The sequence below is a fragment of the Apodemus sylvaticus genome, chromosome 3 (genome assembly GCF_947179515.1).
Source record: "Apodemus sylvaticus chromosome 3, mApoSyl1.1, whole genome shotgun sequence".
Taxonomy (NCBI): domain Eukaryota; kingdom Metazoa; phylum Chordata; class Mammalia; order Rodentia; family Muridae; genus Apodemus; species Apodemus sylvaticus.
Genome location: NC_067474.1, coordinates 35,442,861 through 35,458,950, shown reverse-complemented (window position 1 = coordinate 35,458,950; position 16,090 = coordinate 35,442,861). Strand labels below are relative to the sequence as shown.

General features: G+C 42.9%; 1 protein-coding gene across 3 annotated transcripts in view; it reads right to left on the bottom strand.

The window, feature by feature from the left end:
* Positions 1 to 11,919: 11,919 nt before the first annotated feature.
* Positions 11,920 to 16,090, bottom strand: part of Coq3 (coenzyme Q3, methyltransferase) — a 28,167-nt gene continuing 23,996 nt past the window's right edge. For all 3 annotated transcript variants that reach the window (XM_052176156.1, XM_052176155.1, XM_052176157.1), the window contains 2 exons: positions 12,987 to 13,146; positions 11,920 to 12,258 (listed from right to left, as the gene is read on the bottom strand). In XM_052176156.1, the coding sequence (XP_052032116.1) occupies positions 12,041 to 12,258; positions 12,987 to 13,146 (378 nt within the window). In that variant the 3' untranslated portion in view covers positions 11,920 to 12,040. The remainder of the gene's footprint in view (positions 12,259 to 12,986; positions 13,147 to 16,090) is intronic.

The window sequence follows — 16,090 nt, the reverse complement described above, 5'->3', positions numbered from 1 at the left end:
GTTGCAAGAAAAGAGAGATGATGATATGAGGGGACAGGGAGATGAGTAGGATCAGGGTGCAGCATAGAAAATTCACAAAGAATCAATAAAAAGGGGCTGGAGAGATGGCTCAGCGGTTAAGAGCTCTGACTGCCCTTCCAGAGGTCCTGAGTTCAATTCTCAGCAACCACAAGGTGGCTCACAACCATTTGTAATGGGGTCTGATGCCATCTCTGGTGCATCTGAAAACAACAACAGTGTACCCACATACATGAAATAAATACATCTTTTAAAAAAAGAATCAACAAAAAGTTAAAAAATAATAAAGAAATATACATGAATTTGAGAGGAAGTGGGAACATGGAAAACATTGAAGGAAGGAGGAGTGAGGTAATAATGTAAATGTATCACACACATATATCACATATATTATATATCACATATTATATATATATATATATATACATATATATATATATATATATAATTTTAAATTAATTTATAAGCCAGGTGTGGTGGTACATGCCTTTTTTATCCCATCACTAGGGAAGCAGAAGCAGATAGATCTCTGTAGATTTAGAGCTAGCCCGGTCTACATAACAACGTTCAGGACAACCAGGACTACACAGAGACCTTGTCTCAAAAAATATTAATTTATTTAAAAAATAAAACTCTGCTTTTCTTGTTTATCAAACCAAGTACATTTTTGAAAGATGCATTTGTGTTGAGTGCAGTGTGAATTACCTGTTCCTTTTCCATTGGCCTATTGGGTTTTATAAAGCTTGTAATTAAAAGAAAACTCTTTATATGTAAATTGGTTTGTGTGTATAGATTATGTAGCTTGCTTTTCAAAAATGTTTTCTTCTCTCTCTTTTGACTTTCAATCATGATTTTAATTTTATTTTCTTTGTATATTTACACACACTCTCACTCTGTAGCTCAGGCTAACCTTAAAATTGCTATGTAGCTCACATTGGTCTGTAACTCATGGCAATCCTCCTGCTTGAACTTCTGGAGTGCTGGGAATACTGAATGAAGCGCCTCACGGAACTGTTCTGATATATAAGAGGCAGTAAGGAAGGCTTTATGTAAGGACTGGTTGTCATGGGATTCTGCAGTCTAAAGTCTAACAGAACGAGCTTTGTTCTGAATACAAGGAAACGTGGAACCTTCCAGCCAAGAAACAGCTGTGGGAAAGAGTGTAAAAACAGAAAATTAGCCAGAGATGATGTCTGCTGAAGGCAGGTCAGAGCGATGAGCTATGGCCTGGTGGCTGGAGTCTGGTAAAGGACTGTGATCAACCAGTGATGGATCAGGTGGGACGGGGAAATCTGCTAACTCAGGATTCCTGCTAAACGTTGGCCATGTGTGATATTCACAGAACTCCATAGTTCTCAGCCTAGATGAGGGGCTAACTTCAAGGGACTGAAATTTGATCAAGAATCTTAGGCCAGTGTCTCTGTGGAGATGGAACCCTCTAGAGATATGGCCTTATCATCATTGCCAGGCAGAACAGTGACAGTACAAGGACTGTCCACTGGAGTTAGTCAGCAATGAATAAAGACTTAAGGAAAAGAACAAATATGGAAAGAATTTATAATCCTAGCAAGCCCATATAGAAGACGCACAATCCAGGCATTTTATTTTCAAGTCGTAAGCCTTGCTTGGGCAGGTTTGGAGCTGCACTAACTTGTTCCCCAGCTGTGAAGTACCTTGTCACTTGCTCTTTCTCCTGGCCACCTAGTGGTCATGGCCCATCTCTCGTGGAAGCCTCCTCCATCTTCATCTTCTCTCTTCGTCCTTTCCCTCTACCTGCAATCCTCTCACTCAAACCTCAAGTCCCGCCCTTCTCCCCCCACTGCCCAGTCACAGGCTCTAGCCTTTTATTGACCAGTTACTTTGAGGAGCCAGGTCCACATAGCATTATTTGGTGTGTGTAAGGATCTGCTCCTTGGGAGCAACCAGGTCTTGAGAAGCCAGTATTTAGCATCAGAATACAAGAGGCATCAAACTGACCCAGTACAAAGAACAAAGATATTTAAATAAGGAAGCAGCCCAAACAGGAGGCTGTGGGGTTGCAACAAAACTGTACTAGATTGGAGAGTTGAGCCTAAGTCCTAGAGAAATGTAGGTCTTATCTAAGTAACAGCAGTGAGGAAAAAAAAAAAAGGATATGTAAATCCACGGCCCAACTCAGGACCACAGGAAATGTAAAATCACATCTTCGGGGAAGAGCTGGGTTTCAGTTAAGGTAGGAGGTAAAGGAAGCCTTGAGAAGGAAGGAGACTTGGCACAGTGTGAAACAGGACTGTAAAAATGACAGGCAGAGCAAGGTGGGTGGGCAGAATCAGGGAAGAATGAGAGTTATAGAGATTCTACGAGAACAGACATCCATGCCGAGTGATGTCTTCCCTGAATGGCCCAGCCATCTGAACCCACAGATCTCTGAAGTGCCAGGGTGTCACCCAAGGAGTGGAGGGAGGCTCCTACCTCCGAAAGAGTTACAGTCAGCCTACACCATGGGGGTCTCAGGGAAAGCTGTGAGTTTAGAACTGACAATTTGGTGCCTGCACACCACACCAATCAGAAGCTTGGGCACAGTCTGTGCCTTGTGTTTCACGTAAAGTTTTAGGTGGATAATGGCAGGAGTCAAACTACTTGGCTGTCCTGTTACACAAAATGTACTCCTGTGAGCTCTAGCTTCACATGGTGGCTCAGTATCTCCCATTCATTTATCCATCGATGTAACTGTGTACACTGTCGCTGACCTATTGATCCATTTATCTCTATTTAAAACCAGAAATCATTTGTTCTGAGCTAAAATTCTTTATTCTTAAGATATTAATGATTCTGGACTGGCCTTCTATGATTCCATTTTCACAAAACTAGTCTAACCAGAAGCGTAAAAAGTTTATCTGTCCCCATCTCTAAAGACAAAGATTATACCTTGTCCATTTTTGCTTTTCACAAATATGCATCTGTGTTCTCAATTCCTTTACACCTTTCTTTCTCTCTCCTTTTCTTTCTTTCTTTTCTTTTCTTTTTTTTTAGGAGGGCACGCCCACTCTCTGGAACTATGGACCTGAGCTGTGGTCAGCTAACTGGCTAAGCAGTGGGCTCTGGGGACCCTCTTTTTCCCCTGCTCAGCACTGGCATTGTGTGTGACCAGCTTTGTATATCAGTGCTGGGGCTCAGGACACAGGCCCTTAGGGTTGTGCTGTCAACGCTTTCCTGACCAAGCCGTCTCCACAGCCTCTTAACGCCTTCATATTCACTTTTTAATATAAAGGGGGGGGGGGTTAAAAACAGAAACCAAAAATCAACAGTACTTTTCTTTCCCTGTCAAGTAGTAAAGACTTCAGGGGAACATATTTCAGAGTATATACTTTTTCTTTTTTTCTTCATTTACATTTCAAAGTTGTTCTCTTTCCTGGTCCCCCTCCCTGAAAGTCCCATAAGCCCTCTTCCCTCCCACTGTTCCCCAATCAACTCCCTCCTGCTGCCCTGTCCTGGTATTCCCCACACTGCTGCATCGAGCCTTTCCAGGACCAAGGGCCTCTCTTCCCTTTGATGTCCAACAAGGCCATCCTCTGCTGCCTATGTGCCTGGAGCCATGGGTAACTCCATGTGTACTCAGAGTATATTTATAATTTCTGTAGGGTCAGAGACTCTTCAATGCTGATGAAAGCTATAGGAGTCTCAGAAAGAAAAAATAAATCCTAAGGGAGGCCTGGGGAGTATATCAGTCGGTACTGTGCAGAGTGCTCATACTCAGGCCTGGGTTCGAGCCTCAGCACCACCTAAAATGGTGGGGGAGGGATAAGCTCATGCCTGTAACCCTAGCACTTGAAGGGTGGGGGCAGGAGGATGACAAGGTTCAAGACTGAGTCCTGGAGAGGAGAGTCAAGATGGCAGTGGCCACGGGCACCTGACAGACCTCACCTGAGAGACCTCAGAGATGTACGAAGGAGCCTGAAAGACCCACGGAGGATCTGAGGGGAGACGCAGCAGGAGAGGATATGTCTGCAGAGTATCTTAGGAAAACCGAGGAGGAGGAGGAGGAGAAGGAGGAGGAGGAGGAGGAGGAGGAGGAGGAGGAGGAGGAGGAGGAGGAGGAGGAGAAGGAAGAGAAGAAGAAGAAGAAGAAGAAGAAGAAGAAGAAGAAGAAGAAGAAGAAGAAGAAGAAGAAGAAGAAGAAGAAGAAGAAGAAGACAAATTTATGGGAAGATGCTTTTAAAGTGGTCTCATAAAATTGGGGAACAAAAGAAAGCAAAGGGAGTCAGAGCCGCACACACAGAGAAGTGAAGCTAAAGATGGACAGACAAGTATGCTGCAGCTGCTGCAGACAAAGACGATGTCATTGCTGAGTAGGACCCGTCCTTGGCCTACCAGGAGGTTCAGCTCCTTAGACCCGTCAACAGCGTGGAGCTGCCGCAGCTGCTGCAGCTCTCTTTGCTCACCCTGTTGTGGGGAGGACAACGGTCGTGCATGGTGAGCCAGCAGGGCAGCCGGTGCCAAGGGTGGACAGTGCGCAGCGGCCCGGAGCTCACACAGCTCCGACCCCTTAAGCGCTGCCCAGTCGCAAGATTACCCAGACTCTGGACAACAGCAGGATATCCTGGGTGAGTCCCAGCAATGGTCCACTATTTATGGTGCTTCAAAACCCAGAAGCCTTGAGCCAGACCGATGATGGTAAAGCAATAAGTATTTGTATTCAAAGCGCTTTGGGCAAACATATATTTTATATAATATATAAAATGTTATTATTTATATAATAATATAACAAATATTCAAATATATTCATTAAGTTATTTATATGATATATTATTACATAATAGTAACATATGATATATAATGTAAATAATATGAGATATATACATATATATGTTGTGGACAGCCCCGGGCTTGTATTTCGATCCTAATTCTACGCCTGGGAGGCATTGCAGAGGAGGAGTTAATCATATATACAGGTGCCTTGTCAACCTTCTCCCCACCTTAACTAACTTTTTAAATAAAGGCTAGAGCCAATGATTGGGCAGAAGGAAGGAGGAGGAGCTGAGAAGTTTTGGGGAAGGAGAAAAGGATTGACAGGAGGGAGGAACAGAAGAGGAGGGAGAGAAGCTCATGGCCTGGAGAAACTGCAAGTTATATGGGATAAAAAAGATGGGAATAGAATAGTGTAGTGGGAGATCCACCCAATCTAGGCTTGTAGCTTGTGTTATTACTGATTGAGTTGAGATTTCTTTTACCGGGTAATTGGGTTGGAAAAAAATATATATATATATAGTGTGTGTGTGTGTGTGTGTGTGTGTGTATAATACACAATAGTTTGCAGTGCCACTTTGATGGATGAAGGTGCGATGAAGATGAGGGGAAGCTGCTGAGACAGATTGGTGTTTCCAAGTAGGGCCAACGAGGGCCAGCAGGGTGTTGTGCAGCAACTGGCAGCTCATGACACTGCACCAGAAACACTGACTAGCTACACAATCACCTGGCTCTGTACAACAAGGTATCTGAGATAAAGAATGGTTCATTTTTAAATTAAGCTTCCCCAAAGCTTAACTTCCATGATCCATGCTACCACCCAAGACTGTATTGGTGTCTGTGATCATGCCGTGACCTGAAGCATGTGGATGTCCTTAGTCCGGACTGCTTTCAGGAATCTTGATCCTATTCATGGTCAGTGTTGCCACAGGAGGCTATGTTAGTGTCTAGAGTCTGCACTGCTGCTGGAGGCTGGAGCCTGTGCTAAGTGCTGCCTTGGGAGACCATGCCAATGTCCATGATCTGTGCTTTGGCCTGAAGCTGTGCTAATATCCGTGGCCCTTGCTGCCACCAGAAGTTGTCCATGGTCCATGCCACTGCTGGTTGTTATGGGCAAGGAAGCTTTTGCAGAGATATCAGTGACTGCAGACTCATGATAGAGAATGAGAGACAATTAAGGCTCTGTGACAACCTCCCCCCCCACCGCCCAAAAAAGAAACAATACAGACAGGAAGCTGCTGAAGAGAGTCCTTAAACATTGTGATAACGATGGTGAAGTGCAGCTCTTCACAGTTGACAGCTTCTGGGAAGAGAAGGGGGAGTGGGGGAGGACTCAGTAATCTTTAAGGGCCTGGCCTTTGGGAGTTTGACTGTACTCCAATGAGTATCGTGGCAACACAAACTGGACTTGGTGTATTTTTTAATTTTGGGGGAAAGGGCACAAGAATGGGAAGGTGGACCTTGGAGGAATGAGAAGCTAGTGAGATCAGGGTGCATTGTACGAAATTCCCAAATAATCAATGAAAATATTGTTAGAAAAAAATGTTCGCAGTCATCCTTAACTAAAAAGTGCATTCTTGGCCTATCAGACACTGAATGCATAAGACAACTGAAGGACATCAAGGGGATACAAATTAGAAAGGGAGAAATCAAAGTATCATTATTTACAGGTGAGGGAACTCCTACTGTTGATAAACACCTTCAGCAAAGTGACTGGACACAAGAGTAACTAAAACAAACAAACAAACAAACAAACAAAATTCATAGCCTTCATACATACAAATGACAAACAGGATGAGAAATAAATACCTTTCAGGGAAACAATATCCTTCACAATAGACACAGAACAATAAACTATCTCCTGGTAACCCTAACCAAGCAAATGAAAGGCTCATAAGAGAAAAACTTCAAGTCTTTGAAGAAAGACATTGAAGAAGATAATAGAAGATGGAAAGATTTTCCCATGCTGATGGATCAGTAGAATTAACACAGTAAAAACCATCATCCTACCAAAATCAATCTACTAGCCAATCAAAAGCAAAAGATTCAATGCAATCACCACCAAAATTCCAACACAATTCTTCACAGATCTTGAAAGAAAAATATTCAACTTCATATAAAAAAGAAATCCATCACCACCACCACCGCCAACAAAACCTCAGGGTAGCTAAAACAATCCTGTACAATAAAAGAACTTCCAAAGGTATCTGCAAGGGATTGGCATAAAGACAGATTGATCAGTGGAATTGAATCAGACACAGACTAAATCCACATACCTACAGATATATAATTTTTGATAACAAAGCCAGAAATAGACAATGGAAAAAGGGAAGCATCTTAAACAAATAGTGTTGGTCTAACTGGATGTCTGTATGGAGAAGAATGCAAATAGGTCCATGTTTATCACCCTGCGAGAACTCAAGCCTACACTGAACCTGACAGAAGGTAGGGGGCAGCCCTGGGACGTAGTTGAAACTGGCTGTGAGTTCAACTTAGATCCTCCCCAGAGGCTCAGTGCTTTCATCTCTTCATCTGAGAGGAAGCCAAGGCAAACACAGAAACTGTTTTTACTGAATGATCTTTAACTCTCAGCAGTGAACATGTGTACTTAATAACTGTAATAGTAATCTCTTTCTAAAATATGTTTGGGGAGAGCATTCTAATCAATTCTCAAAGTACACATTCCTTTTCTTGAAAATAACATATATGTATACCTATTAATAACACACACAAATTATATATGCATATATATTATTTATTTAAGCCAAATGCTGCCCCCTCCTGGTCTCCCCCCTCCGAGAGTCACTCCCCCATTCCCGTTCCCCTTCCCCTTCTCCTCTGAGAGAGTGGGGCTGCTGTGTAGACACACATTTCCACCTCCATGGGGCTGTCCACTCAGGGGAGGCTCAGTCTAAGACAGTCTTAGCCTGTGTTTCTCCAGGTGAAAAACAGTGGAGGCTGTAGTTTTCAACCTACTGTGCACCTAGACACCTCTGGGAACATTGAGGACTTGTGAACTGGAGCCTGCTGGCCAGTGATGAGCCTGGGACAGGGCTGAATCTGGCTTCCCTCTGAGTGTCATGAGTTCAAGGGCCTTCTACAGTAGATTTAGGCACAGCTCTGTGTGATGAAGGCCTCCCCCTGTGGCAGTCCTTCATGAAGGAGATGATCCTTGCTTGTCCAAACCATTATATTCATGACAGATGAAGATGCATGTCTTACTCAGGGTGAACCAGACTACATAAGGAAGGATGCTCAGGAAGGAGAGCTCATTGGCTAACCACCTGGGGCCCATCTAGATACCTCATTAGCATGGAGAGCTCTAGGCTCTTTGCTATGTGACCGGTGGTAATGGTCCTCGTAGTGGAGTGCTGTGGTCATGTGCTCTAGGAGGATCTAGGTTCGAACTCCTGCCATTCTCAATTGCAAAATTTACCAGGGTTCTGAACTTGCTACTACTTCCTTACCAGTTCTTCTGTCTGGTGGCATAGTCCACTGTCACACAGAGTGCCCCTGGGTATCCCCCAACCCCGTAGCATCAAGTCTCTGCAGGATTAGGCATATCCTCTCCCACTGAGGCCAGACAAGGTTGCCCTGTTGGAGAAGGGATTCCAGTCAGGCTTTAGGGTTAGCCCCCTCTCCACTTGTTGGGAGACCTGCATGGAAACTACGCTGCATGTCTGCTACATATGTGTGTGGGTGTGGGTATGGGTGGGGTGGGATAGGGGTGGGTCAGCCCGTGTATGCTCTCCGGTTGGTGGCTCAGTCTCTGAGTACATATTTCTTAATAGCAACATTTTTTATTCCAACAAGTAGAATAAAGTAGCTTGATTTATTTTATTAAGAACATTCCTAAAGGAATACCAGGACAGGGAAGCGGGAGGGGGTTGATTGAGGAACAGGGGGAGGGGAGAGGGCTTAAGGGACTTTCGGGGAGGGGGGAAACCAAGAAAGGGGAAATCATTTGAATATATCTATTGCACACACCTGTAATCCCAGCACTCTGGGAGGCAGAGGCAGGTGGATTTCTGAGTTCGAGGCCAGCCTGGTCTACAGAGTGAGTTCCAGGACAGTCAGGGCTATAAGGAAACTCTGTCTCGAAAAAACCAAATCCAAAAAACCAAAACAAAAAACAACAACAAAAGAATATATCTAATTTTTAAAAAAAAGAACATTCCTAAAATTCAGCTTATAAATAAGTCTTCTCCTTCTCTTTCTTTCTATAAGTTTTGTTCTGAGACAAGGTCGCATGTAATCCAGGCTGGCTTTGAATTCATTATGTAACTACAAATGACTCTAATGGTGGTTTGAATGGGAATGGCCCCCAAGGACTCCTATGTTTCAATGCTTGGGTCATTATATTTGACAAGCAAGGTGTGGCCTTGTTGGAGTGGGTGTGGCCTTATTGGAGTGGGTGTGGCCTTGTTGGAGTAGGTGTGGCCTTGTTGAAGGAAATATGTCACTGTGAGTGGGGTCTTGAGGTTTCAACTGCTAAAGCCAGGCCTAGTGTCTCTCTCTCTCCTTCCTTCAGATCCAGATGTAGAAATCTCAGCTACCATGTCTGCCAGTGAGACTCTATGCTCACTCCTATGACGATAATGGACTAACCCTCTGAAATTGTAAACCAGCCCATTAAACGTTTTTCCTTTATAAGAATTATTGTGGTCGTGGTGTCTCTTCACAGCAATAGAACACCGATGAAGACAATCCTGAAGTTCTAATCCTCCTGAATCCACATCCCAAGTTTGGTATTCCAAGTGTGTGCTACTACCCTTGACTCTGGACCAGTTTATGTGTGTGCGAGTACCCATCTGTCAAGCTGCATGTATAGGGGTCAGAGGGTCGCTTGTGGGAGTCAGTTTCCTCCTGTCACCATGCGAGTCCCAAGGATCAAATTCAGGCTGTCAGGCATGGCAGCAGGTACTGCTGGGCCATCCCATGCCCAGAATCAAAGGGTCAAATGGAGTCATAACAGTCATATTTGTTACCCTAATAATGCAGAAGAAAATTTTCTCTCCACTTCTTTTTTTCCTTCTATTTTTGTTTTAAAATATGTCTCTGCTGGAGAGATGGCTCAGCAGTTAAGAGTTCTAGCTGACTGCTCTTCCAGAGGGCCCAGATACCCCGGCAGCTCACAACTGTCTATAACTCTAATTCCAGGGAATCCACCACCCTCACGTAGGCATACGTGCAGGAAAATCACCAAAGCAAATACAATAAAAATAAATAAATCATTTAAAGACGTAGGTCTCACTGTGTATCTCCGGCTGGAGCTCTTTGGAGCCCATTCCAGCCCTGAGCTTCCTAAATCCTGGGATCACAGGCTTGTGCTATACCTGGCTCTCTTCTAGTGACCTAAACTTCAGTTTTGTCCTTGTAAGTGACACTGAGAACATAGGAAATGTTTGTCCAAACTGTTATTCTTTGTCGACAGTGAGCATATGAACCTAGTAGTGAAAAGGGCTCTAAATTCGACCCAAGCTACAGCGTGAACCACACGGTTTCCACTTCTGTTACTCAGCAAACACTCTCTGAGGATGTCCTTGTGTAGCATCTGGTCTTTGAGAAAAAGCCAGCTTCACATAGTTCAAGAGGGAAAAAAATTACTTCAGCTCTTTTAATTATATAAATAATCGCTGGAGAAAAAAATTCTCAAAACTAAATTTTTAAAGAAAGTTACAAAATTCCTTAATACTTAAAAATTAAAGTTACTGTACTAATTGCTTTTCTGTTGCTATGATAAAGCACAACGGCCAAGGCAGCTTACAGAAGGAAGGGTTTATTTAAGGCTGACAGTGCCAGAGGTATGGGAGTCCATCACCACCATGGCAGGGAGTGAGGCAGCAGGCAGGCAGACAGGCAGACAGGCAGACAGGCAGGCAGGCAGACAGGCAAACAGGCAGACAGGCACGCAGGCAGGCAGGCAGGCAGGCAGACAGGCAGACAGGTAGGCAGACAGGCAGGCAGACAGGCAAACAGGCAAACAGGCAGACAGGCAGACAGGCACGCAGGCAGGCAGGCAGGCAGACAGGCAGGCAGGCAGGCAGGCACAGGAGCGGCTGCTGGGAGCTCGCACCCAGACCAACAAGCAGGAGGCAGAGCTCACACTTGGAATGACATAAGTCTTCCGAAACCTCCAATCCTGCCACCAGTGACACACATTCCCCCAACAAGATCAGAGCTCCAACTGTTCCTGAACAGTTTCACCAATTGGCAATCAGGAATTCAACCATACAAGCCTTTGGGGACCAGTCTCATTCAAACTGCCATCAGTTACTTTTATTAATTTACATGTATGGTTATTTGCCTGCATGTATGTCTGTATACCACATGAGTACCTGCCAAAGCCATGGGGTCAGATCCCCTACCACTGGAGTTATAGAGACCGTGGCCCATCATGGGGTGCTGGGAATAAAACTCAGGTCCTTTGTTGGAGCTGCTGCGCTCTCTCCTGTCCCCGGACCATAAAACTTTCAAATAACCACATACAGAACTAAGTCCTATACACAAAACATTACCTGAACTTCTTTTAATGTCTAAATTCAAATCTACCATATATTTAATAACCCATTTATTTCTAGAAATCCCACTTTTTATAGGATAAAGTGTATTTCATTTACATACAGGAGAATGTAGCTCACCTCTAGCTGAGGCACTACTAGCATTTGATAGCTGCTGGTAAAAGAGGCAATTTCCTTTAATGCTGTGACCTCTGGTGTATCACCCACACTCCAGGGTAGGCCTTATACTCAAGAGAAGTTGGTCAACACAAACTGAACTCAACTGAAGAAGGGAGGGAGGGAGGGAGGGAGGGAGGAAGAGAGGTAGATGTGCCCCACTACCCTAGGTTTAAAATATATTTTGTACTCCCAAATATCAGTGATAAAAACCACAGCTGGTTTTTGTTGTTGTTGTTTTGTTTTTTGTTTGTTTGTTTGTTTTTTTAATCAGTCAATAAAGGAATACTGGAGACAACAGAGATTCCAGTTCAGATAAATAAATAGCAGCACATGTTTCTATTTACACCCGTGAGAAATGCCTAATATGTAAAATGAAATGAACACACATTTTTCTGCAGTAAAAGCAGAGAGATGTAAACTACTTAAGCACACTTGACAAAACCTCACCAGAAAATTCCTCAAAGTGTCTCTTAGGTGACACAGAAACTTTTCTCCATTGATTTAGATATTTTTATTGACCTTTTGTTCTCCAAAATCTCTCCCAAAAAGGAGTAAGATTTTTTTAATTTGTAAACAACACAATTTCAAGCATGTTTACTACCGTCCTAGGAGGAATCTCATATTTCTGCTGCATGTCCACTCGGGCTACTGGAGGCATTAGCATGGAGTGCTTCCATTTCCCCCTTTAAGGCAGACTCAGCAGGCTCCTGGTGTTCCTGAGCCCTGGACCTCACAGCGTGGGCTGCATAGTTAAGGCTGGTATTTTGACTCCAATGCCAGAAACCTGAGAAAGGATTATAGACCATTCCTGCCACAGTTTCAACCGACAGACCATCTGAAAAAAAAAAAAAAAATCAAAAGACTTGGACTCAATAAACGTTTACTGTTCAAACCACAAACATACACAGTCACCGTTCATAGTAACATAAGTAACCCACTTAATGAACAGAAGTGCTCTGCGGTCATGCTTGATCATACTTAGCTGCAGGTGAGAGTACACACTGCAAAGCGGAGGACTGGGTCAATCCCCAGCTCTGCCTACTGTAAGCTGCCCCCTTCTGAATGCCACACAGAGATCATGTGTTCTGAGATGAGCAGGGCTCACTGAACATGTGGAATAGACCTTGACGCCTGTCCTTAAACCATGAACAGAGGAAAGGGTTTAGTGTTCACTGCTCAGGGCTAAGTGAAAGTCAGAGTGGTATCCACTTCACAACTACAGTTTCAAAGAGTTTAAGACATACTTAAAGAAATGAAACTAGGGCTGGAGAGATGGCTCAGTGGTTAAGAGCACTGACTGCTCTTTCAGAGGTCCTGAGTTCAATTCCCAGCAACCACATGGTGGCTCACAACCATCTTATTAGATGCATTCCTCTGGTGTGTCTGAAGACTGGCACAGTGTACTCATATACATAAAATAAATAAATCTTTAAAAAGAAAACTAATATCTAAAAAAAGAAAATAGTACCTGCTTAAATAAATGCTAGATTATGCAATTACTAATTATACATGCATGACAGGTTCAGATACCCTCAGCAACTGGAAAACAAATTTAACACTTACTTGGTTCCAAGATACTCTCTAGCTTTTCAGGTGAAACAAACTTCTCCCACATGTGAGTGCCTTTTGGAACAATGCCTGCAATTCTCTCTGCGAAAACAATTCCCAAGGCATACGACAGTTGTGTTTTGTTTATTGTAGTAATGAATAGAGAGCCACCAGGCTAAAGGGAAGAAATGTATACACAAGTGAAACTGTGGAAGTGAAGTGTGTTAGGAGCAACTGTCAGGTAAAGGCTAGCATCCTCACTCTGCTTCCTGAATGAATAAAGTGCATTTCAGATTCATAAGTAGCTATAAAACATAATTATCAAAATAGCATTTTTCTCTTTTGGGAAAATCTGTTATTATAGGCAATCTAATACAGACACAGTCACTAAATCTATACATCAAGCATAGCTTTCAACTCAAAATTTTCATATATAGTCTTTTGTATGAATTAATACTTTATCTGGGTTGATGCATGTCTACATTTATATTTCCTTTTTTTGTTGAAAGATTTTTTGCATATATTTTTCTTCTTTTTCTTCTTATTGTTGTTGTTGTTATTTTGGTTTTTCAACACAAAAGTTTCACTGTGCAGCCCTGGCTGAACTCACTCTGTAGACCAGGGTGGCCTCCAACTCAGAGAGATCAGCTTCTGCCTCCTGAGCACTGGGATTAAAGGTGTGCACCACCACCATTCAGCTAAGACAATATATTCTTATTACTGTTTTCCTACCTCCGAGATCCTGCACACCTCCCTTCCAATCTGGATCCACACCCTTTCTGGCTCTTGTTAGAAAGTAAAAAAGCATCTCAGAAGTAAAAATAAAATAAAATAATAAAAACCAAATAAACAGAATACGTCAATGGCCAACCAAGAAAAGGAGCCTAAGAAAAAGCACAAGAAACACATATAGACACAGAAAAACATGTTTGCACATACAGAAATCCCACAAAACCCAAAACTGGAAGCCATAATATAGACGCAAAAGACTTGTAATGTTAAAATAAAAAGTGCCCTGAGACAAAGAACCTCCAAAGCTGCCATTGAGGTTTTTTTTGTGTTGGTCAGCTGAGAGGCATGAGGCCTACTTCTAAGAGTGGTTTGAAAAAGAAAGGAAGAGAAAAGAATAGGATAGGATAGGATAGGATAGGATAGGAAAGGAGAGGATAGGATAGGATAGGATAAGGGAAGGGGGACGGGAGGGGGATGGGAAGGAAAGGGAGGGGAGTGGGAAGGAAGGGGGAGGGAAGGGGGAGGGGAAGGAAAGGGAGGGGAAGGGAGGGGGAGGGGAGGGGGAGGGGAAGGGAAAGGAGGCAGGGGAGGGGGAGGAGAGGGGAGGGGAGGGAAGGAGGGCGGAAGGGAGGGAGGGAGGAAAGAAAGAGAAAGAAAGAAAGAAAGAAAGAAAGAAAGAAAGAAAGAAAGAAAGAAAGAAAGAAAGAAAGAAAGAAAGAAAGAAAGAAAGAAAGAAAGAAAGAAAGAAAGGAAGGAAGGAAGGAAGGAAGGAAGGAAGAAGGAAGGAAGGAAAAAGGAAGGAAGGAAAAAGGAAGGAAGAAAGGAAGAAGGAAAAAAGGAAGGAAGGAAGGAAGAAAGGAAGGAAGGAAAAAGGAAGGAAGGAAAAAGGAAGGAAGAAAGGAAGAAGGAAAAAAGGAAGGAAGAAAGGAAGGAAGGAAGGAAGGAAGGAAAAAGGAAGGAAGAAAGGAAGAAGGAAAAAAGGAAGGAAGGAAGGAAGGAAGGAAGGAAGGAAGGAAAAAGGAAGGAAGAAAGGAAGAAGGAAAAAAGGAAGGAAGGAAGGAAGGAAGGAAAAAGGAAGGAAGGAAAAAGGAAGGAAGAAAGGAAGAAGGAAAAAAGGAAGGAAGGAAGGAAGGAAGGAAGGAAGGAAGGAAGGAAGGAAGGAAGGAGTGGTTTGCTTTCTCAGTGAGACTGCCACCTTGAAGAAAACTAATTTTTCATTTGTGAGTGGCTGTCAGTTGGAAGCAGCTTCCGGGTTAAGAATGGGAGTGTGTGTCCCATGTGGGGCAGAACTATGCAGGCCCTGTGCTCGAGCCAGTCTGGGTGAGTCTTCCCTATTTTCTCTCAGATGCTAAGCCACATGTGCTTGGTACAGCATTCACCTCTACACCCTGTGCTAAGGAGAATTACCAACAAATAATCTCTGACAAAAATATTCATAAGGTTTAAGCATTTTTTGTTTTGATTTCTGTAAAGATTGTGAAGGGGTCAAGATAAACTTTTAGATGAAAGCAAATCACTTATGGGAGTATTTAGTCTGCTTGTGTAACAGTCACATTTATATGTCCTATGTTTATTCTCAAAACAGCAGGGAAGATTATATCCCTCTCCTTCTTTTACCCAGTCTCATTAGCCCAACGGGTATAAAATGTCACTCCAAGCTCTCTCTCTCTCTGGGCATGTGCGTGTGTGCATGTGTGTTTATTGATTGCAACAGATTGGTAGATAGACATTGTGTGTATATAGGTATATAGTAGAGAAAAGATGTATATTTTTAAATACCATTCTATATCCAAACTAACAAAGAATACCAAAATATTAAGATATATATATATATCTACAAGTTGTAGTTTCTCTCTGTAAATTTTAGTATCTTAAATCTTACTAACAATCATTTATGAGTGTCTAATCTGTGTTTGGTAGTATCACACTTCATGGTGATCACGGTAAGCAATTATTTTTAAACATTAGTCTCCATTAAAATAAAATAAAATTTTACAATATCAGCATTCCTCATACATGTCAATGAACCTCAATTCCGACATTTATATTAATACAAATGCAAAAACTACGAAGGATTTTACTTGGAAAATAGGAAAGGAATCTAATGAAATTCTATTTAAGATAAAACTCTTTGAAACTGTTACAACTTTGGGGCAGTGAAATGGCTCAGAGGGTAAAGGCACCCGACGGGAAGCCTGACGTTCTGATTCCATCCCTAGGATGTCATGATAGGAGAGAATCAACTCCCTCAAGCAGTCCTCTACCTCAATGCATGATCTACGGCATGGGCACACACACGCACATGTGGCACTACTCATGGCTTTACATACATACCAGGGACTATGCATGGGAAACAGACAGAAGAGGCAAGTGAGGAGTTTGGGGCA